General features: G+C 38.2%; 1 protein-coding gene across 5 annotated transcripts in view; it reads left to right on the forward strand.

The window, feature by feature from the left end:
- Window positions 1–1,201: 1,201 nt before the first annotated feature.
- GTF3C3 (general transcription factor IIIC subunit 3) overlaps window positions 1,202–24,240 on the forward strand; it is a 30,690-nt gene continuing 7,651 nt past the window's right edge. For 3 of the 5 annotated variants that reach the window (XR_003794028.1, XM_029226048.1, XM_029226049.1), the window contains exons 1-15: window positions 1,202–1,456; window positions 2,380–2,491; window positions 6,236–6,426; window positions 6,929–7,052; window positions 9,060–9,251; window positions 9,760–9,925; window positions 13,482–13,629; window positions 14,172–14,271; window positions 15,081–15,184; window positions 16,143–16,314; window positions 18,587–18,789; window positions 19,135–19,236; window positions 19,870–20,005; window positions 21,815–22,052; window positions 22,631–22,821. Coding sequence is in view for 4 of the 5 variants with exons in the window: in XM_029226048.1 (XP_029081881.1) it covers window positions 1,355–1,456; window positions 2,380–2,491; window positions 6,236–6,426; window positions 6,929–7,052; window positions 9,060–9,251; window positions 9,760–9,925; window positions 13,482–13,629; window positions 14,172–14,271; window positions 15,081–15,184; window positions 16,143–16,314; window positions 18,587–18,789; window positions 19,135–19,236; window positions 19,870–20,005; window positions 21,815–22,052; window positions 22,631–22,821 (2,281 nt within the window). In the remaining variant the exon portion in view is untranslated. Of the gene's footprint in view, window positions 1,457–1,517; window positions 1,563–2,379; window positions 2,492–6,235; window positions 6,427–6,928; window positions 7,053–9,059; window positions 9,252–9,759; window positions 9,926–13,481; window positions 13,630–14,171; window positions 14,272–15,080; window positions 15,185–16,142; window positions 16,315–18,586; window positions 18,790–19,134; window positions 19,237–19,869; window positions 20,006–21,814; window positions 22,053–22,630; window positions 22,822–24,240 lie in introns of those variants that run through there. The other 2 variants (XM_029226050.1, XM_029226051.1) reach the window with 2 other exon arrangements.

A 24,240-nucleotide genomic window follows, 5' to 3' on the forward strand; every position in this document is an offset into this window, starting at 1 on the left:
CTCACCTGGAAGTTCCCCTCTTACAGGTCCTGGCCCCTCATTCTCCCATCCAACTGTTGCTTTTCCTCATTTGGATTGTCATAAAGAGGCACCAATGGCCAAGCCAGGTGATAGGCTCCCTGTAACTTGTCCCTAACCTCAGCTTCGTATTGAGCTGCATTCCGTACCTCTTATCCCTTGCCCATTCCCAAGGCACTTTCAGTTCCATCCAGTTGAATTCATAAATGTGTTTTGAGCATAGATTACTAGCCTACAGAGGAAAGTTCACAAAGATGTATCAGGTAGTGCTGTTCTCAAGATGTTGACAGCTAGCTAGTGTCTTTAGAAGAGGACAGCAGAGAAATAGTTATAAGACAAGGTAAAATATAAACCACAGGAGTGTGTAGGAGCTGAAGAAGTGTTCCACTGAGGAGAGGCAGTATATCATATTAATTCCAAGTATGGGATTTGGAGTCAGATAGACCAGGGTTTGAATCTTGGCTCTACTTCGTATTAGATTCAGAACGTTGGCATTAGGAATAACATAAAATAATAAAATATAATCCAAAAGGATTATTTTGAGATATGAATGTAATATGCATAAGACAGTACACGGCCTGTATAGTAAATGGGCAATAGTGTATGCTAATCATAGCAAATATTTGATTCTCTCTAAAAGTTTAACTGTTAAGAAAAGAAGAAAATTTGGGTGACAATTAGAGGTGGGACGTTAAGTCTAGATGACCTAGTTACAGACTGAGAAGGAGTCTGAGGAAAGGGACAGCTTGAGGATTTGTGGAAGAGGGTAAAACTGATGGTGCCATTGATTGGAGATGAGAGTTAAACCATAAATTGTGGGAGGACCTTAGCTTTCTGTGGCAGGGCAGAACTGGAAAGTGGAACGTGCACGTGTTAGAGCAAATGGTTAAATTAAGAAAAAAAATCACTACACCAATGATTAAATTAATTTTAAAAACAAACATTCAAAAAAGAAATGGATTGAGAGTCAGAATTTTAATGGAGAATTGCGGGAAATGATGTAGATAAAGGAACATTTTCTTAAAGCACATTTTTTTTTCCAACTCCATAATAAGCTTAAACCGGAGGCCTGAGCCCAGCGGCAAGCGCGGCGACCCGGAGGGTCCAGCCGCTGTCCAGTCCGGGTCCTGCCCACGCCCACGTCGCCAGGAAGAGGCGGGGCCAGAAGTTCCTGCGGAACCCAAGCGCCGCGGTTGCGGCGCAGGCCGGACAGGTTTCCCGGAAGGACTACGGGTCCTTGTTTTTAGCGCCTCGGCGTGGGGGTAGCGTCTGGGAGGTTTTGCTCTTCCGTTTCTCTGTCTCGGTTTCTGGAACTGCATATCAGATCCCCGCAGACATGTCGGGGTTCAGCCCGGAGCTCATCGACTATCTGGAAGGGAAGATCTCCTTTGAGGAGTTCGAAAGGCGGAGAGAAGAGAGAAAAACCCGTGAGAAGAAAGTGAGGAGATAATGGGCCAGGATGCTCCCCACTATCTTGTCGCCCTAAAACACTTGAGAGATGTGGGGGACCCAGTAACCCCGTTCGCTGTGATGGGGCGGGCCGGGTACTTCCAGCAGTTTCTTACCCTTTTTACCGAAACTCGGGTTCTCACCTCGTCCCCGTTCTAAGCTCCTCTTCAAAACATTTCACCCACCAAAAAGCTTTTGTCTCGGTGGTAACCACTTATCTTTTTTTCTGTTGCCAAATAGTGCATCTTTTATTTGAGGGTAGCATAACGCTGGTAGATTAAATGGGGGGCGTGGGAAGTAGAGTTTGGAGGCAGTATCTGGTTCTAGTCCGAGCTTTGCCACTGTCTTCTTGCGCAACTCACCTCTCTTCTTTAGGCCTCAGTGTCTGTTTCTAGACGGAGTGATTTGAGCTTCCATTTTTGAGGAGTCTCCCAATGGTGTGGTGTAATCTTCCACAGAAAAGAGTGAATTTTCTTGTCTGATAACAAAATCTCTGGGACATGTTTTTTTATACTTATGAGGAAATACGTGAACTTTCCATGTCTTCTCACTTGAAGTCCGAGGGAAAATAAAAGTAATTACACCTTTTGAGATTAGCTGTTGGATTCCTTCCTAAATCATGCAACTAATAGCACCCCATCTCTTTTCATTTAAAAAGCAAGGATACACCGTGTAGATTAATGAAATCGTCAAGGTTTTAAAAATTATTTTTTACAAGCGACTGATTCAGCCTGAAGGATGAGACCTAAGTACTATGAAATGCTTTGGCAATATTCAAATTTAGATTCCACATAGTATGTATGTGTTCAGAGCTCAAGTCATAGAAATAGAGAATGAGGCAGATGCTGTATTCTCAACTGGGGAGCGCTAAATGTGCACTTGTTTTTGGAATCAATTAATTTTCAATCTCAGAGTCTTCAGGAAAAAGGCAAGTCATCAGCTGAAGAAAATCCAAATGACTCTGCAGTTCCATCATCATCAGGAATTGACTCTACCAAATCTCAGGACGAAGATGTCAATGAAGGTATGTTAAGATCCCTACCTTAAATGCATTAAATGTTAAGGGTACCTAATAGTTTAGTGAAAGCGTTATTTTATTCTTTTTCTGCAGTGGTATTCTGTCATTGATACCTGGCTTATTAGGAGCATAGTACGTGGTGTGTAAGAGGTGCTCAATAAATATTTGTTGAATTATTGATTATGATGATGGTTAGTTTAGTGGGTTATGTTTGTGGAGAAGTGTTTCAGATTGACATCAGTGTTTGTTTGGGAGCCATTTAGAGTCATTATTCTTTAAATTGACCCTCTCACTTGATTACTAATTCTTCTAGACTATACTCCCCCAAATTGTAATGAATTATACTTCTATACAAAGTGGCTTCCAAACCACTTTTTTAATTATGGGAGATAAGATAGAAATGTCAGAGTGGAAGGCCAATTGGCTCCATATGGGACCTCACACACACAAGAGGTATCTTGGTGTGTTACCTCATGCCAGGATCCAGTCCTCAGCTCTGCATGACCGGATATTGTATTTGGTTGCTGCACCCAGACTAATTAAACTCATGAGAGCCTAAGTGATGAATTATTATGCAAATTTATTAATTTCTGGTGATTGATACACCTTTTTAGTGATCAGAATACTGATGATAGTTCATGGTATCCATTTACCCATGTCAAGTAACCTGGGATGCTGAACTATCAGAATTTAGCTTTGGGTGTAAGGTCTGATGGAGAACTTAATTAAACTTTCTAGTCCTAGTGGGTAGAAATAGAGGCTGGTTCTTTTCCCTCCAAACAAATAAGACTTGACACAGAGAAAACACTAGTAGGGTGGACAGAAAACGAACAGGCTTTGTTACTGCTTCCTTGGATCAAGTGCGGAAGAAAGGGTAAAGAGGAGAGAAAATTGGGGTTATAGTTTCTTACCTTGCCAGGCAATTGCGGTGAAAAATGGGGCTGAAATTGTTCTAAAACCTGTGAGTCCTTCCTTATCTGCTCAGAGTAGGAGCTGCTCTTCCGTCATCACATCTTCGAGGTGCAACTGTAGTACCAGACACCATGGGGTGCCTGCCAGTTTTCTTACCTAAAGCTGCCCCTGAGAGGTGGCCATTAGGCCCTCCCTAAAAAAAGGTGGTTAGTTGAATCCCGTTCTAGCTCCCCATGAGCAGTCAGGCATACTAGCCTCAGCTCAAGTAATCCCATCAGTCCTTTTAAGATATTAAACTCCCAATTTCCCAGGAAGGTATTGTCCCAGAACTTTACCAAGACCTTTGGTAACTGTGAACATGTATTCAGAGCAGAGGAAGGGGTCAGTTTTGAACAGGTAAAGTCTGCTAATTGGAATATATGGCCACTAGAGTCATTGTATTTTTCTCCTATACATTGGTGAATTCCACTGCAAAATTCTTATTCTTGAGTACCAGGCAAATAGGGACTTCTTTTAATTTCATTTTCAGTTAATTGTTGCTGATATAAAAATTGCAGTTAATTTTTGTATATAGACTTTGTATCCAGGAACCTTGCTAATTCATGAATTCTGACAGTTTTTATGCAAAGATTGTTTTGGATATTCTATGTATATAATCATGTCATCTGTGAATGACAGTTTTATTTCTTCCTTAATCTTTATGTCTTTTATTTCTCTTCCCTTATTACATTAGCTAGGACCTCCAGGACATCCAGTAAAATATTGAAATGAGCGGTGATAGTAGGCATACTTGTCTCATTCCTGATGACTTTGAATAATTAGCTGTTAACTGTGTTTGTGGAAAATTTTCTGTAGGTACTGTTTATTAAACTGAAGGTATTCCCTTCCATTTCTAGTTGACTTAAAATTTTTATTAGGAATAGGTGTTGGATTTTATCAAATGCTTCTCTGGGGGAATTCCCTGGCTGTCCAGTGGTTAGGACTAGGCGCTTTCACTGCCAGGGCCCAGGTATGATCCCTGGCCGGGGAACTAAGATCCCACAAGCCATGCAGCATGACCAAAAAAGAAAAAAAAAATGCTTCTCTGTATCAAGATGATCATATGACTTTTCTTTTTTTTTTCTGTACTGTAATAAATTTTATTGATTTATTTTACACCGTTTTTTCATATTTATTTTGGGTGTTTAGAATTCTTGAAGATGATCATTATGACTTCATAATAATAATTACTATTTGTTGCTCAGAACATGTGGGTTTTATCATTCTCTTCTTCCTTAAGTATATTGACTGTCTCATTTATCCAGCATCTTTGGGATTTGAGGTATTTCACATAAGTGAATAAGCTTAAAGATTTTTGAATATATATATATTTAAAATTTTAACTTTTGTAGCTTTTCTAAAATATGCTACTTGTCTCTGCTATAACAGAAAATTGGCTTCTCAGCTTAACTTTTCTTTTTTTGTGGTACGCGGGCCTCTCACTGTTGTGGCCTCTCCTGTTGCGGAGCACAGGCTCCGGACGCGCAGGCTCAGCGGCCATGGCTCACGGGCCCAGCTGCTCCGCGGCATGTGGGATCTTCCCGGACCGGGGCACGAACCCGCGTCCTCTGCATTGGCAGGCGGACTCTCAACCACTGCGCCACCAGGGAAGCACCATCAGCTTAACTTCTCTTGATCATTCAAGATAATCATTATGAGGGCTTCCCTGGTGGCTCAGTGGTTGGGAATCTGCCTGCCAATGCAGGGGACATGGGTTTGATCCCTGGTCCGGGAAGATCCCACATGCTGTGGAGCAGTTAGGCCTGTGCACCACAACTACCGAGCCTGCGCTCTAGAGCCTGTGTGCCACAACTACTGAGCCTGCGTGCCACAACTACTGAAGCCCGTGCACCTAGAGCCCATGCTCCACAACAAGAGAAGCCACCACAATGAGAAGACCTCGCACCACAGCGAAGGGTAGCCCCTATTCGATGCAACTAAAGAAAGCCTGCGTGCAGCAATGAAGACCCAATGCAGCCAAAAATAAATAAATAAATACATACATTTATTAAAAAAAAGATAATCATTATGAACTTAGAAAAATCATTTTACTGTAGTGATATCCTCAGATACAGATGAAATATGTCATGTTATTTTGTTCCTGAAATAATAATAGTATTTTAATTTTAATAATAGCACTTATTAAGCTCTTACTATATGCTGGGCATTTTTCTAAGTACATATATGTAAAGACTCATCTCATCCTCAGAGTTACCCTATAAGGCAGACATTATTGACCCCTTTTACAAATGAGCAAACTGAGGTACAGAGAGCTTCAGTAATTTGCCCAAGGTAACACAGCTGGTGATAGATGGAGATGAAGTTTGAAACCAGACAGCTTGGCTTTAGAGACCTCACCTTAAACCGCTGTGCTATACCCCCTGGTTATGTATCACCTTAAACCACTGTTCTATACCTCCTAGTTATGTACCACCAGACTTGTTTAGTTCTTAGGTCTATGTCCTACAATTCTTTTATTTTTTTTTTTCCTCTCTGCTTTTAACAGTTAACCGTGTGTGCTTCTGATTTCCCACTAATTTTGCCTGTATGTCTGGGTAAGGCCTAAAGGATGAGTCAGCAATTCCTACAGAGTAAAATACATGGCTTTGTGACAGCTTTCCTCTTTGGATTGTTTTTTTTTTTGGGAGTGTTCATTTGTCTGTGTTTTTCTTTCAAGTTTGGTATTGCTGGGGTAGAAATTTATATTCCAGAAAATACTGTTTGTTTTTTCTTGCAACTAGTAAGTATGCTAAAGCTTTCTTTTTTTTTCCTTTTCAACCTCAATGTCTTTGTCTTTAGGAGAAACATCAGATGGAGTCAGTAAGTCAGTTCACAAGGTCTTTGCTTCCATGCTTGGAGAGAATGAAGATGAGGACGAGGAGGAGGACGAGGAGGAGGACGAGGAGGAGGAGACACCTGAGCAACCCACTGCAGGCGACGTGTTTGTATTAGAGATGGTTCTCAATCGTGAAACCAAGAAAATGATGAAAGTAAAGTGTTTCTTATTTTCGTATTTATAAATGGAATGTAAACATGTGACATAGAAATTGAAAAAGAATCTTTAAATTATACATATATTCTGAAAGAATTCAAACTGTGAGAAAGGAAACACTGTGAGACAACTACTGTTACTGGTTTCTTATGTTTCATTTTAGAGATTTTTAAATGTAAAACTTTAATTATTGCATGTCTCAAAATGTACTGTTGTTTTGCTATTAAAAGGTCCATATTGTAACTTGATATTCTTTTAACCAAGTTCATTCTGAGTAGATAAATTTGAAAGGAGAATCTTCAGTAGATTGCATCATAAATCTCCTGACATATAAATCCATTTTACAGCATCCAGTTCCACATTTGTTCTAATTAGTAATTTAGTATGCTTGACCAGTTTGATTTTTGCTTATTTTACTGTGATTTGAACTTGCTACTGTAGGAAAGTTTTGTTGGATTTGTTTTTTGTTTGAATCTAAATGTCATTTTTGTTCTGTACAGGAGAAAAGGCCTCGGAGTAAACTTCCCAGAGCTCTGAGAGGTCTCATGGGTGAAGCCAACATTCGCTTTGCTCGAGGAGAACGTGAAGAGGCGATATTGATGTGCATGGAAATCATAAGACAAGGTGTTTAATGTGGGGATTATTGACAATAGCAGTTTAATAGTCTGACGTTTTTTTAAAAATAAATTTATTTATTTTTGGCTTCATTGGGCCTTCGTTGCTGTGCGCGAGCTTTCTCTAGTTGCAGCGAGCGGGGGCTACTCTTCGTAGCGGTGTGCAGGCTTCTCATTGCGGTGACTTCTCTTGTTGTAGAGCATGGGCTCTAGGGCGTGTGGACTTTCGTTGTGGCATGTGGACTTCAGTGGTTGTGGCGTGCGGGCTTAGTTGCCTCATTTGAACCCGTGTCCCCTGAATTAGCAGGCGTATTCTTTTTTTTAGCAGGTGGTTTCTTAACCACTGCACCACCAGGGAAGCCCTAATAGTCTGACTTTTAAAACAAACGGAGGAGCACCTCACTGTTCTATTTGGAAAATATATTCAGAAGCTTGGACGTGATTGTGATAACAGTGATTTACCACTTTTCACATTGAATAGGTATCATTGCCAAGAAAATGAAAATCGCAGAGTATGATTCAATGAAATATCATTAATATTTATTGAACTCTTACAGGCTTTTTTTAAATTTGTGTGTTTTTGAATGTTTCATTTTAGGAGCTTTAGGCTTTTATAGTATTAGTCTTTTTAAAATATGGCAAACAAATTATTTTAAAACCACTTTTGAAGAGTATTCTTTTTTCTTCTATTTTCCAAATCAGACAGTGTTAGATTATTTTAATCTACTTTTTGATAAAAGACACAGTATATACTTGTCATCTTTCCATTAAACTGCAAACCTCAGGCATACTGAAGGATATCTTCAGAAGTCACTTTTTGACTAATCACTTATATTTATTATTTTGCTCTCCTGATGTGTTGCCAAATGATGCCCTGCATAGTGTCAGGGATAGTTGTACTAGAGTGAACTTTCAATTTATCTTTTCAGTATTTTGGCATTTCCTTTCATTTAGTCTAGGGTCCTTTTAGAAATCTTGTAAGATTCCTGGATTATTCATTAGAGTAATTTGAGGGCGCTGCTTTTCCTCTTTTACCCCATCAGAAATAAGATTAATCGAATTTTTTCCTTTAGGATATTTTGTTTGGTTCCTACTTTCAGTATTATCTGTTCCTTTATTTGTTTATAATTGTTTATTTTGACAATTACCTGTGATTTTAATTCCTTGTGATCTTAGAACCTCAATTCAAAAACATTATTTCAGAAATGTGGATTAACCTTTCACTTTGATAATCTGGATTTAGGTGCTACTTATGTTTCTGTCCATTAATCCCATACTCCTTCGGTGTGGAAGCCGGATCATGAAGATTTAACCCCACTGATATGGCTGATGCTCATTAGGATGAACTTGCTGAGTTAGTGAGCTCTGTTTAGCCTTAGCAAAGGGGGATTTTCTTGAAGGGGGCATGGTAGAGAGTAGGGTTTTTCATGAAATTACACTTTGCTTACAGAAAAGAGTATTTTAAAAATGTGAAAATATACTAAAGCAAATATAATCTGTTTATTCTTTTTTTATAAATACATTTATCTTATTTATTTAGTTTTGGCTGCATTGGGTCTTCGTTGCTGCGCGCAGGCTTTCTCTAGTTGCGGCAAGTGTTGCGGTGTGCAGGCCTCTCATCGCAGTGGCTTCTCGTTGCGGAGCATGGGCTGTAGGCGCACGGGCTTCCACAGCTGTAGCTCATGGGCTCAGTAGTTGTGGCTCACGGGCTCTAGAGCACAGGCTCAGTAGTTTGTGGCGCACGGGCTTAGTTGCTCTGCAGCATGTGGGATCTTCCCAGACCAGGGCTCGAACCCGTGTCCCGTGCATTGGCAGGTGGATTCTTAACCACTGCGCCACCAGGGAATCCCCTCTACTGTTTATTCTAAATTCCATTAAGTGGTTTGTATGATTCTGCTCAAGTTATTTAAAAAGTTTAAATATTAGAGAAAGGATCCATAGTGTGAAACATGAAATTGACATCAGCTCAAGCCTCTTCCCTCAACGAATGGAATTTTTTTTTTTATATTCATTATAGCTCCTTTGGCTTATGAGCCATTTTCTACTCTTGCTATGATATATGAGGACCAAGGTGACATGGAGAAATCACTGCAGTTTGAGTTGATTGCTGCACATTTAAATCCCAGTGACACTGAAGAATGGGTTAGGTTGGCAGAAATGTCCCTGGAACAAGACAATATTAAGCAGGCTATTTTTTGCTACACAAAAGGTAATAAAAGTGTTTTTCTCGTTTCCTTTGATAAAATGTTATATAATAGGTTTTTTGATCAATGTACTTGCTCTTCTGGGGTCATGTTAGCTGAAATATATTTATTCCTTATATTCTGTTATACCAGAGGTAGGTATTTGGGCTCCCTGTATTTTCATGTTTATCAGCAACTTTCTTTATATTGTGAGCTAATACTGCATAAAAGTTGGTTGAAGAACAGGACCTTCAGTTTCCCACCAAGATCAGTGTTGGTTCTAAGCTGTTCCTTGAGGGTTAATATTAGACTTCAGTGACCAAATGGAGATTTCAGGTTCTGTTTGGTCTTAGATCAAGCCTAGTCTAGAGTTCCTGTGAAGGTAGATTTATTCCAGAATAACCCACTTGGTTGTATTGGAGAATTAGTTTAGAGCGTTTAATAGATTTTCTCAAAAGAAGGTGGGTCACACCCAGGTACCATGAACCCCTTTTTATGATAAATCTATTATTTATATTCCTTTTTTCTTTTTAGCACTTAAATATGAACCTACTAATGTCCGTTATCTGTGGGAGCGATCAAGCCTTTATGAACAGATGGGAGATCACAAAATGGCAATGGATGGTTATAGGCGTATTTTAAACCTTTTGTCTCCGTCTGATGGAGAACGATTTATGCAGTTGTCCAGAGATATGGCAAAGTAAGTTCAAAGTGAAATATATATAAATGCCCTCATTAATCATCTTATTTTAGAAATCAAAGCATGTATTCGATGTGAATATACTTTTTATTGAGGTTCAGTGAAGTGTTTTGCTTCTTGTATTTCATATTGTGCTTCAATATAGAGGTTTTCCCCCCCAGTACTTTTCTGTTTCCAAGTCAACTGTGTGATTGTTTAGAAAAATTTGGATATATGATTATCTTTCACATGCTCAGAAGTTTAAAAATGGAGCATGTTCTGAAAGGATGACTAGGCTCCCAGGTTTTCATAATTTAGTTGAAGTTAGGTACATTTGCAGTAATATTAAATTGTTGCAAATGTGCTATTGAAATGTTTGTGCTCTGAGATCTTCTTTAATCATTTCATCTTGAGCCTGTACTAGAATAACTTTTTTTTTTTTTTTTTTTTTTTTTTTTTTGCGGTATGTGGGCCTCTCGCTGTTGTGGCCTCTCCCATTGCGGAGCACAGGCTCCGGACGCACAGGCTCAACGGCCATGGCTCACAGGCCCAGCCGCTCAACGGCATGTGGGATCCTCCCACACCGGGGCACGAACCCGTGTCCCCTGCATCGGCAGGCGGACTCTCAACCACTGCGCCACCAGGGAAGCCCTAGAATAACATTTTAAGATGAAAATTTTTCTTTAGATTTGGCACATGCTACTGACTATGGTATATATTTTATTCTAAAATATGCCCAACTACATTCTCTTCTCTGATATGCTGGGTAGCAAAACAAAGCAGGGAACATTCTGGCTACATAATGCCTTGTATGCTTTCTCTTCTAGGATGTCTACTATTTCAGCCTAGGATTAACCATGTTAATCTATGATCTGGGTATTTTAGGTTAACCCTGTTAATTCCATGGCCATTGTCATGAAGATGCTTAGCCGTGAGGTCACTCACTGTGCTTCAAAGATGGGCTATGTAGGAATACTGGAAGTGTTTTTAGGAAATTTGTTGAGGGGAGGCAACCCTTAATCGATCCCTGATGTATGTGATGAACTTTGAGGATCTTCCCAGGTTACTTTCTTTTAGTCAAATCTTTGGCTGTCATACTGGTTAGCCCAGTAGGCTTCTACTTTATGAATTGTTAGATGGCCTGTGAGAGTAAATTTGTTTTCCACTTGTATTTATAATCTTGTCAGGAAAGGGTGGTAATGAACAGTTCTGCCACTGCCATAGAAGTCTTTCCTACATGGAATTCTGTTACTATAACTTCTGATTGATTAGACTTTCTCTCAGTCCCTACTTTCCCTCCGGAAATAATTATTGAATATAAATTAGGTATCAGGTAGGCACTGTACAGGGCACCAGGAGATTCAGTATTGAATGAGTTTTAAAATTTCCTGCTGTTTTGGAGCTTACCTTCTAGTTGGGGGAGACAGGCAGTAAGCAAATAAACAACTAAATATGTCGTATGTCAGATGTTGGTTAAGTGATATTAAGAAAGATGAAGCAGGGAAGAGAGATAAGTTGAGGAATAGGAGTGAGTTATTTTAAATAGGGGGATTAGAGAAGGACTTAATTCTTTATGTTATGGTCATACTGACCTGAAAATGAACTGAAGGAGATACAGGAATAGATATTAGGGAAGAGTATTACAGGCAAAGGAAATGGCAAGCACAAAGGTATGCTCAGGGAACAACATGGAAGCTGAGTGTTTAGGGGGAGCACCGGAAGGGGTAATGTTAGAGAGGTATCAGGAAAAGATCCCTCGGCCCTTGTGGGTCATTATAAGGTCTCTGACTTTTAACCTGAATGAGTTTGGAAGCCATTGGAAGTTTTTGAGTAGAAGAGTGACTTGATCTGACTTAAATTTTAAATGCATCAATTTTGGCTGCTCTTTTGAGAATAGATTGAGTAATGGTAAGGACAGAGCAGGGGGGAACAGTTAGGAAATTATTGTAGTAATTCATGGAAGGGATAATGTAGCTTGGACCAGGGTAAAAGCCGTAGGAGGTGGTAAGAAATAACCAGATTCTGGCTGTATTTTGGAGGCTGAGCTCTAAGGATTTTCTGATGTATTAGGTATGAGGGAAGGTGTGTGTGTGTGTGTGAGAGAGAGAGAGAGAGAGAGAGAGAGAGAGAGAGATGGGGGAGGGGCAGGAGGAGGGGAAACAGAGAAGGAAAGAGTTCTGAGAACTAAACCCTGAGGCACTACAGTGTTTAGAAGTCAGGAAGATGAGGAAGAAACAGCAGGGAGGCTGTAAGGAAATGGACAGTGAACTTGGAGGAAACTAGGAGAACATGATATTCTAGAATTTTTTACTGAAGGAAGCACTTCAAGGAGGAGGGATGACCATCTGTGTGAAATACTGCAAGTAGATCACATAAAATGAGGACTAAGTATGAACATTGGAGATGGGTTGGGGGAGTCTGGGTGATAGGCAGCTCTTTGGAGAAATTTACTAGGGGAGCAGAAGAATGGGGAGGTAATTGGAATGGGTTGTAGGGACAAGAGACAATTTTTAAGTTGGGAAAAATTACAGTATATTTGTATTCAGGTGGGAATGATCTACAACCAAGGGACATATTGAAGATTCATGAGAGAAGGGACAATTGCTTGATTGATATCCTTGAATAGATTGGAGGGAATGGGATCTAGTTGAGGGTTGGCCTTATGATAAAAGGAGAAGGCAGAAGATATGGCCATGGGTATGGGTAGGTAGTAGTAGGTAGATGTGTTGGGAGTATGTGGGATGTCTGATTTGATTCTCTTTGTAAAATAAGAAGTGAGGTCATCAGCTGAGAGTGAGGATGGGAGACTTGTGGGTTTGGAGAGAAGATGTGAAATAGCTGTCTGGGTCCTTGAGGTCTTGCTACCCCACAGACCGGAAGCATTTGTATTACCTGAGAGCCTGTCACAAATGTAGAATCTCAACCCTGCCCCAGCACTACTGGATCAGAATATGCCTTTTTATAAGATTCCCAGTTGACTTGTGTGCACATCCAAGTTTGAGAAGTACTGGACTGGTAACTGTAGTAAGATTGCTGACCAGCACCATGGGCCCACTTGAGGCTAGTGGTCATTAATTTAGAGTTTAGTGAGCATGGGCAGCTGGGCAGCTGGTGGTGAAGGCATATTTGGATTAACTAGGGTTGGAGTTTTATCAGATGATTTTGTTAAAGGGAGAGAGGAGCAGGAGAAATGAGATGTGCAATGGAGTAATTATAATGCTGGATCACAGAGAAGGAGGAAACTGAGGACAGGAAGGGTGCAGAGACAGTGAAAAAATGGTGGGATCAATGCTTTGTAGATCCCATTGAGGTAGGAAAGTTGTTGGTATTGCATTACCGAGGAAGTGAGCTAGAATGATATGAAGTAGCTTTGGGAGACTGAGATGCTTAATGTTATGACATTACACATTTTTCTCTAGATCAGCTCTGATTATGATTTTAAAGAAGAGTTTTTTTCCTCCTCCCAAACTTTAAGAAGGTGAAAATCATAGTTAATAGTTAGAGGGTCTGTGTAAGAAAATGAATTTTATAATCTGAATTAAATAAGCTCTCATCCATTTTGCCATTATTTTTTTAGGAGTTACTATGAAGCCAATGATGTTATTTCAGCTATTAACATAATTGAAGAAGCTTTCTCAAAGCACCAGGGCCTAGTCTCCATGGAAGATGTTAACATTGCAGCTGAACTATACATTTCTAATAAACAATATGACAAAGCTTTGGAGGTAGGAACACTTATGTGTTTCTCTGTTAGGTTTTGAACACGTTTCTGTGTTCTAGAAATTCTTACAAATTGACAATTCCCCATTTTAGTTATATATATTAAATTACTTATATTTTAAATTATATATTTAAAGTCTGTATGGGCACATTTAGATTTTATAATAGTCCTGTATGAAATATAAAATGTAGTTGCCATATAATAAAAGCTATTGCCGTTATCATAGGTACTAGATATGTCTGTCTTTCAGGGTAGCAGAACTCAGCAGCCAGACTGATTGCTATGATTCATTTCTTAATCTGTTGGGAAAATTAGATTGGTTTGATATAGAGAAATTATGTATTTTCAGTTAAGCGTTAGTTAATATGATATAAAAATGTTAATGTTTCACAGTGGTTCCCTATTTTAAAGAGACATACTGTTGCTTTTTATAGCCTATTTATGTTTTGTAAGGATTATTTGAATTAACTACAAGTCTTTGCATTGTGAAAAGGTTTTTCATACATACCTATCGTATTATTTCCTTTTCTTCCCCCATTCTTATAGGTAATTACAGATTTTTCTGGAATTGTGCTGGAAAAAAAAACTACAGAAGAAGGCACTTCAGAAGAGAATAAAAGTTGTAGTTTCCTCTGCATAGGAGAGTGTGCGTAATCCTCTCTTGTTCATAATGCGGCATTTTGAAATTGATAGTTAGTGTTCTCATAACAGGTTTTCCCAAGGAGCAATTTTCGTAACAGATTCCGTATCTTTTTCTTGTGAGTATTCACTCACAGGTAATCTTTAAAAAAAAAAAAAAAAAGTGTTTTCAGTCCCTTTTATTTCTCAATACATCCATTTGAACTTGGCATTTGTCATTGACCCAGGGTCCTGATAGTGCTATGTGAAAAAACGAATGAATTACCGAGCAACTTATCAAAAACCTTTAGAACTGAAGCAGTTTACTTTCCAAAAAGGGCCTAAAATGCTCTCTACTAATTTATTTCAAACTTAAGCACTGAAAAAATTCGACTTGAAACATAAGCATGGGCATAAAATGCTACTTCAGACTTAAGCACACTATTTTACTTTATCCCTTTCTCAGCCTCTTTGTAGTGAAGACTAAAAAGAGGCTTTTGGATTCAAGAAGAAAAAGAGAAAGTTCATGTATCCATATTTGTCACTTTTGTTTTTTAGTACTTTGTAGTTTTGATAGAAGGTGTGGGAGTTTATGTAGGTTTTCAGTAAGCGGTTAAGGTATTAGGAAAAGAATAGGAAGGATAATTGCTACCAAAGGACAGACCGAAAGAGGTGTAAGAACCTAGAACTAGAGTTGGCCAAACTTAGAATTGACTGTAGAATCATTTGCTTTGAGTGAAGTAAATGAGATCTTGCATAGAAGGTACAGTTTGCTTCATTTGCCCCACTTTTTAAGATTACATATAGGAAATTTTTGTCTGTCTGTCTAATCCACAGCTGGTGAGAATGTTTCCTGTACTATACCGGATGGTGTGCCAATAGATATCACAGTGAAGTTGATGGTCTGCCTTGTACATCTCAACATCCTTGAACCACTTAATGTAAGTAACATTAAGATTTGTACTTAAGATACTTTAGATCAAATCTACAATGTTTAGATAACAAGAAATTTTAAGTTGACCTTAGATTTCATATTAATAACCAGGAAGTCACAGTAAACATCAGATTATTTTGTGTGAATGTCTTTTAAAAGCTAGGTGTTTGGAAATGGGCTTATGATAATTTGTTGTTCTTTTAAAATGAGAATAATCCAGAGATCAGAATGTGGGATTGGGCCTTTTAGACAATTGGCAGTTACTGACAACTGTTCTCTTTTGCCGACTTTGGACTAAGTATTTCATTGAATAAAAAAATGTATTGGGCATCTACTTTGCAGACCTTAGGATAAAGTGTTGAATATAATATACAAATCCCTGTCCTCATGGATCTTTTGTTTTAATGGGATTAGATAATAAAATAAATACATAAAATATAGGATGTTAGTTGGTGATCAGTGCTCTGGAGAAAAATCAGAGAAGAATAGGGAATACTGGGGGTGGGAGGAGTTACAATTTTATTAAATTGGTCAAGAAGAGCCTCCCCTGAAAAGTGACATTTGAATAATGACATGAAGGAAGTGATGAAGTAAGCCAGGCAGGTACCGGAGGGAACAGCTTTCCAGAAAATCAGCAAACACAGAGGCCCTGAGGCCTGGGCGTTATTGACTTGCCAGAGGAAGAGCACAGCAGGTCAGTGTTGCCCTAGCTCCTGCAATGCCTGTCTTGTAACAGGCCTTCGGAAGCAGTGTGCTGAATGAGCGAATGACGGCAGTATGAATTCTTTTTAATAGAGACTCAGAAATGAATTTAAAAAGTGATTATTTAAAGCTGTTTTTATTAAGCCTTTCTCCTCTTAGATTTGCCTCAGATAACTTGTATATATGTTAAAAAGAGAGAGATAAGTAGATGAGCGTATTTGTAATGACTGTTTGACTTCCGGCTGTTAATTGTTGGGGTCTAGCCTCTCTTGACAACACTCGTGGAACAGAATCCCGAAGACATGGGAGACCTCTATCTCGATGTTGCTGAAGCTTTTCTGGATGTTGGTGAATATAATTCTGCACTTCCCCTCCTTAGTGCGCTAGTCTGCTCTGAAAGATATAACCTCGCAGTGGTTTGGCTTCGGCATGCAGGTAATACTTTTTTGTAGGAAGGAGAAGTTTTAATCACATAAGCAGGCAAGAACTTATTTCCCCAAGATGGTAATAATTATTATAAAATGTTAATGTCTTAGTGAAAGTATTTCTGGTTTCAGGGCAGTTTTTTGAAAGTCAGTATTTTAAGTTGTCTTGGTTTACCGCTAAGTGATTTTCCCTCACTAATATATTGGAGGAATGATTCACTTAATGGTACCAGAGTGAAGTAGAAAGACTAACATATCCCTGTTAAAAATACCTTAAATACCTGTCTTTTACCTGTCTTAACCACAGGCTCTGGTTTCTAGTAATAGATTGTCAGACTTGGGATGCAATCTAATTTTTGAAGAGCTTTTAAGGATTTATATTTAATGTTATTTTGAGGGAAAAAAAGTTAATATATTTTCAATGTTCTTTGAGCTGAAAATATGCTCAAGATTGGATTTTATATGTCATTTTATTTCATTGCATCTAAATCCACAGTAATCTGAAATAAATCATTTAGAGTAGGAAAAGCAGCTTGGGAAAAACAACTAAATCTCTTACAGAAATGTATGAAAGCCAAAAATATTCTCATAGGATTTCCTATTGAATCAACATAAGAGATGCATTAAAGTTTGAATAGTCTTTGTTTCCAATATTGCATGATGGCAGAAAGTTTTAATATTTTCTTAAAATATTACATAATGGCAGAAAATCCTCTATAACTAGAGTAGCATTGATTGATATTCTGGGATATTTTGACACATATCACAGATATGAAATGGCAAAGAGAGCACTTAATGATTAAGATAGCACGTTACTATTTGGATGAGTGAACATGAATACAAATGTAATACCATCATAAAAAGTTACATTATTTGTAGGTTTTGAATTTTAAAGACATGAGCCGGGAATTGAAGTTTTTATCGCCTTCCATAAGGCTGTGGTATTTATACTGCTCCTGTTACTAACAGTGGACATTTTAAAATCCTCTTTAATTATGATCATGATACTGATAAATGCTTTTTCCATGTTGAGCCTGTGTAGCTTGAGATGAGTGGAAGGTAAAACCTCAGAATCATCTAAAAATCATAAAATAATTTGGAACAGTAGATAAGAACGATCATTAGAGGAATTTACTGCTTGTAACATAATAAAATATCTTTTAAAGTGAGAAGTGAAAAATAATGAGAAATTCCATCATGATGATCCATCCACATTTAGTAGTCTTTATTACCAAAGTTTAACCTAAAGATAGTGATCAGGAGATATTTGAGAAATCTGAGGTTTGAGAAAACAATTGGAGGCAAAATACCATCTTATAGGAGATCATTGCAGTGAAAAGGAAAGAGGTGAAAGGGCTTAGATTAGTGAGTGCTGTGGCTATTAGGGTGGAAAGAAGAAATGCTTACTAGGAATTCAAGTTCAAATGATAGGACTTAATGATTGATTGGCATAAAGTGTGAGTAATAAGGCCCAGTAGCCTCACTTCTGAGAACTTATCCTGAGGAAATAATTGAGTGAGGTGAGGGGAGGTGGTTTATATTGGAGATCACAAAACTCAGGAGCCTGGCACGTAACAAAAGTGAATAAAGTAGGTAAGTGAGAGGCCCAGGGCAGGGTGAGAACTGGAGACGCCCGTCTGAAGGGTACTGCTGTTTCTCAGCATGGCTGATGCACCAAGTGGGAATGAAGGGACTCGCTGTTGCCAAATCCAGATTTTTCAAAAGAATCCAGTAACTTGGATTTCATAAAAAATCCTAGCTTTTAAGAATGTAGACAATTCACTGTTTTTAACAGCACTGTGGCCTAACAAAGCATATCTGTAGGTTAAACTGGTCTGCCAGTTTGTGAACTCTGGCTTATATACATGAAGATATTTACTGTGGTGTTATTTATTAGAGTAAAAATTTGGGATAACCTAAATGTCAAATAATATGGTTAAGTGAATAAGCAATTTAATTGAATATTATAATCAGAATGCCAGTGAAGGCATGGGAAAATGTTGAAAGCATAATAGTAAGTGAATAAAGCAGAATACCAAATTGTGTGTGTGTGTGTGTGTGTGTATATATATATATATATATATATAAATATATACTGATTACATCCTTGTAGCATAGATAGAGATTAAAAGGGATAATTGTTTTAAAGTACTGGAAGTATGCATATATTTCTTTCTTGTTATAATTTGTATTGCTATAATTTCTTTTAAAATGGAGAAATAATTTTGGCCTGCTTACAAATCTGTAGTTCATATTAATGCTTTATTTTAATATCATTTTAGAATGCTTAAAGGCCTTAGGCTATATGGAGCGTGCTGCCGAAAGCTATGGCAAAGTGGTTGATCTGGCCCCCCTCCATTTGGATGCAAGAATTTCACTTTCCACCCTTCAGCAGCAGCTGGGCCGTCCTGAGAAAGCTCTGGAAGCTCTGGAACCAATGTATGATCCAGATACTTTAGCACAAGATGCAAACGCAGCACAGCAGGTAGGCCATGTAACATAGAAAGAAGTTTTTCTTGGTGGATTATGTTTTAGAACTTTTTCCTCTGTTAAGGATGTCCCTACAGCTTATATCCAAGTTTTATTTTAGTGTATTAAATTCAGTGTTCTTGAAAAAGTGATTTTGAGTCTTAAGTTACAGCAACTTAACATTATAATTGTTAATGTTATAATTTATAGTTTCTAAAACATTGGATTTTAATTATTGTGAGAGATCATAAAGCAAATGTTCTTAAGGTTTGGTTTCTAAGACAAAACTTTTCTATGCAAACAAAACAATTTACAACAAAGGAATCTTGTCACACTTATTATCATGTGCTTATTTACTTAGGAACTGAAGTTGCTGCTTCAACGTTCTACTCTATTGTTTTCACAAGGCAAAATGTATGGTTATGTGGATACCTTGCTTACCATGTTAGCCATGCTTTTAAGGGTAGGTAATGATCTTTCTTTATATTAGCCTTGTTGACTTTTTAAATGTTTAGAATTTGGTTTAAACATAGATTATAGCCATTTCGTAACTCTCTTTTACTCTGTTAAACTCAAACTTTTTAAAGTGAAAGTCAGATAAAAGAAGACTTAGAGATTAATGGTATATAATTGAAAGTTCTACATGAAAGTGTAAACTTTACTATAGATTGTACAGTAAAATCTTTGCTAGTACATATTTAGAAAAATGAGAACCATCATGGTATCAGTTATTGGCTCTGTAGACACTGCTTTGTGCCAAAATTGTTCACTTTGCAAAAATGTTTTCCGGACATGACATCCTTTCTGAGTCTGGCTTTTTTGCAGGGAGGTGGCTCTGTGTGTGTGTGTGTGTGTGTTATAAACTTAATATGAATTGCTTTCTTTTTCCTTACCAAGGTGAGTAATGTGACCCAGATTGCTTTGTTAAGGAAAAATAAGTCTATTCATTCTCTTCTAGGCGTTTATATACACAATGACTGTCTTTTTTTTTGCCTTACTAAAGAAGCTTTCAGGCACACCTGTGACACTTGTTTCCCATAGATTTTCTCTAAAAAATTATGTGACTAAAAAATCTCATTTATCATCTTTAATTCAGGTAGCAATGAATAGAGCCCAAGTCTGTTTGATATCTAGTTCCAAATCTGGAGAGAGGCATCTCTACCTTATTAAAGTGTCAAGAGACAAAATATCAGACAACAATGACCAAGAGTCAGCAAATTGTGATGCAAAAGGTAATTACCTTCATTTGCTTTGTTGCACAAAACTTGGCTGAGTTGGAAAAAAAAACTCATGAAGTAATACTTGACAATAATCTAATTGAAAATATACCCTTTTGGAATAAAATGATATTTCCTAATCTAGATCCCTCAGGTAAAATAAACTCTTTTGGTGTTTTTAAAAAAGAAAGAAAGGCTATACGTAAATACTTCAGTTTAAAAAAATTAAAAGGCAGGCATCTGCTTAGATCCTTCTGTGAAAAAACTAAAACAATCTTTTAATTTTGACTTTTTAAGAGGAAAATATACCCTATTTTAAGAAATTTGTGATGATTAGATGATAATACAGATTGCTTTATTTGTCTAGTCACTTCAATTACATATATTCCATTCTTTGTTAAACTTATTTTTGACAAATGTAGCAATAGTCATAAAAAGTCTGAAAATAAGTTGCTTTGACCCAATCTCAAGTCATGTGACTTTGCAAGCCATCTATTTTTAGCTGAAAAGGGATCAAGTATGTTGGGTGAGGTTATTGGAGAACTTTGGAAGAGACCTAGGCTGTAAACTAGAGATATCAATCTAGCAGAAAATTTTTTCATTGTTAATCAGGTCCACAGATACTAATTAAATCATTGTTTACTGACATGGCAGTATGCAATGGACAGGGTTTTAGAATCCAGAAGAACTGAATCTCTGTTAAGCACAATATAAGGACATAAGAAAGATGTCGCGGGGGAAGAGAGTCAGAGGATAGGAGGGTGGGCTCAACTGCTCACAATCTAGCCTCAGAGCCCTGCCATCTCTCCAGTTTATTGATTCTGGGCTTATCCCAGTGGCTTCTGCCTCTGCACACATTATTTTGGACTGTGTTTCCTTAACATATTTTTCTCTGTATCTGACCCAGGCTGTTTTCTCTTTCAGTATTTCCTCATTTCAGGTCCATTGTTGGTTTTTCTTAAGCTCATAAGGTTTTTGTTTTGTCAGTTAGTTTCATCATGGTGGGGATCACATTACACCAGTGCATCATGGTAGGATTATCTACAGCTCTTTATGTTACATGCATCTTTGTACTGATTTTTTTCACTCAACATTTTCTCATGTTCTGTTCTCTTTGTAGCTGTTATATTTAAGGAGTGTGTAATATTCCATTGGATAGCAGTTCCATAATTTAATCATTTCCATATTATTTTTTGATTATATGGTTGCTTTTGATAATTTTCTTTTCTAAATAATACCATGGTGAGTATCCTCATGCCTATAGATTTATCCATATTTCTGACTAGTTGTTTAGGATAGATTCCCAGGAAGAGAATTACTGGATCAAAGACAGTAAAAAAAATTTTATGGCTTTTGGTATTTTTCAAGGGCTATAAAGGGAGGTTTCTTACAGACAAATAAGGAAGAGAAGATTTGTTAAGTATGAATTTGAAGTCCTTTGATTAGCAAATATTTGAAAGCCTTGTAGGTGTAGAATCCCATATCTGACCTCAATCATGGAAAGCACACTCGCTCTGGAGGAGCATATATTCTAGCTAGCACTGAGAAACACAAATGAAATAGCTGGACTTTACAATCAGAAATGAGAATTACCTAGGACTGCAGGTTGTTAGGCAGGCAGAGCAGAGGGGGGTCATGTTGAGGGAGTGGAAACAAGCAGCTCCCTCCTCCTCATCATTGTCAGAAGAATGTTGGCAAGAATTCAGTCCCATAGGGCCATGGTTATTAAATTTAACCATAAAATTGGTCATGTGAATTTTCTTTCTAATACTCCTATTTCTGGAAGTGCAGTGTCCTAACTGATTTTCATTGGTCTCATTTTAGCAATATTTGCTGTACTCACGAGTGTTTTGACAAAAGATGACTGGTGGAACCTTCTTTTGAAGGCCATATACTCCTTATGTGACCTATCCCGATTTCAGGAGGCTGAGTTACTTGTGGATTCTTCATTGGAATATTACTCATTTTATGAGGACAGGCCAAAACGCAAAGAGCTAGAATACTTTGGTCTCTCTGCTGCAATTCTGGACAAAAATTTCAGAAAGGCATATAACTATATCAGGTGATTTTCCAATAAATTATTTTAATTAGATTCTTTGATGGAGCATGTATATTTACTTTGACGTAGTTTCTCATGTCCAGGATTTAATAAGCTGTTTTATTTTAACTCTTGTCACTTACAGATTAATTTGTTCATTGGTGATTCTCAGAAGCAGTATATGAGAGCATGCATTCCCATTTACTTAACCTCTTGTGCCTCAGTCTCCCCATTTATTGTGATAAAACAGGCATCATAATATTACCACCTTATAGGATTACTGTGAGAGTTAAGTGAGTTGTCGTATGTAACACCTTTTAACAATGTCTGATATACATTATTATTATGCAGTGTTCATTGTTCTGCAGCTATGAGAGTGGGCTGGGAGAGAAAAGGTGAAACTTAAACCTCTTGATTCTGTTTTGTGGTTTAAAAGTTTTGTTGAAAAGCAGAAACAAGATTTAGAAGCACTACATCCCCCTTGTTGGGGGCAGTGCATTTCAGTGTTGGTGAGACAGCACTGAAAGGTTTCAGTCTTAAAAATCAGGAAGATTTTTCTTTTTACATTATTTTTTACCCTCACCCTCTTTCTGCAATTTTAGGATAATGGTAATGGAAAATGTCAATAAACCCCAGCTCTGGAACATTTTCAATCAAGTTACCATGCATTCCCAAGATGTACGACATCACCGCTTTTGTCTCCGTTTAATGCTGAAAAACCCAGATAATCATGCCCTGTGTGTCTTGAATGGACACAATGCATTCGTATCTGGTAGTTTTAAGCATGCACTTGGTGAGTGTCCTGGCATATGACTTTGTCTCTTTCCCTCTGCCTTGGTTTCTTTATCTCTGAAATGGAGATAATAATTGGACCTACCTTGTAGATTATTGTGGAAATTAAATGAGTTAATATAAAGTACTTAAAATACTGCCTGGCACATATAGTAAGTGGCTATAAGTGTTCTCAGTAACTATAATAATTAATATTTATTTTTCTTATGATGCTTTGGTTTCAAAAGGTTAAAGTAGGTCTTTAAAGCAGGACTTTGTTTTTTTGAATGTTTTTTTTAATTAATTAATTTTGGCTGCGTTGGGTCTTCGTTGCTGCATGTGGGCTTTCTCTAGTTGCAGCAAACGGGGACTACTCTTTGTTGCGGTGCATGGGCTTCTCATTGCAGTGGCTTCTCTTTGTTGTGGAGCACAGGCTTCAGTAGTTGTGGCACGCGGGCTCAGTAGTTGTGGCTCACAGGCTCTAGAGCACAGGCTCGGTAGTTGTGGCACACAGGCTTAGTTGCTCTGCAGCACGTGGGATCTTCCCGGACCAGGACTCAAACCTGTGTCCCCTGCATTGGCAGGTGGATTCTGAACCACTGCGCCACCAGGGAAGTCCGAAAGTAGGACTTTAAAGCTCAACAACTCTCCCTGCTGAGGCTTGTTCGTTCTCAAAATAATTTTCATTAATTATGGATGCTTTGCTACCTGATTTTAATTTGCTATAGTAACAAAGAGGAACTTAAGATTTGCTGATAGTTCACTCCTTTAGGACTGTGGTCCTGAACCTTTTTGGCACCAGGGACCAGTTTCAGAGGACAGTTTTCCCACGGACCAGGGGTGGGGTTGGGTCGAGGGGGGTGGGGGTGGGGATGGTTTTGGGATGATTCCAGTACATTACAATTATTGTGCACTTTATTTCTATCATTAATACATTGTGATGTATAATGAAATAATTATACAAATCACCATAATGCAGAATCAGTGGGAACCCTGAGCTTGTTTTTGCTTGCCACGCACTGATAGAGTTTTGATATGAGTCTGCATCAGTTGATTTATTATGGTCTCTGTGTAGTCAAACCTCTCTGCTAATGATAATCAGTATTTGCAGCCGCTCCCCAGCGCTAGCATCACTACCTCAGCTCCACCTCAGATCGTCAGCGATTATATTCTCATAAGGAGCATGCAACCTAGGCCCCTCACATGCACAGTTCACAGTAGGGTTCGCGCTCCTATGAGAATCTAATGCTGCCACTGATTTGACAGGAGATGGAGCTCAGGCAGCAATGGGAGCAATGGGGAGTGGCTGTAAATACAGATGAAGCTTCACTTGATCGCCTGCCGCTCACCTCCTGCTGTGTGGCCCGGGTCCTAACGGGCCATGGACGGGTTGGGGATGCCTGCTTTAGGAGACAAGTCTTTTTTTTTTTTTTTCCTTTAT

Source organism: Monodon monoceros, unplaced genomic scaffold (assembly GCF_005190385.1).
Source record: "Monodon monoceros isolate NGI ecotype Baffin Bay Population unplaced genomic scaffold, NGI_Narwhal_1 Super_Scaffold_16, whole genome shotgun sequence".
Classification (NCBI taxonomy): domain Eukaryota; kingdom Metazoa; phylum Chordata; class Mammalia; order Artiodactyla; family Monodontidae; genus Monodon; species Monodon monoceros.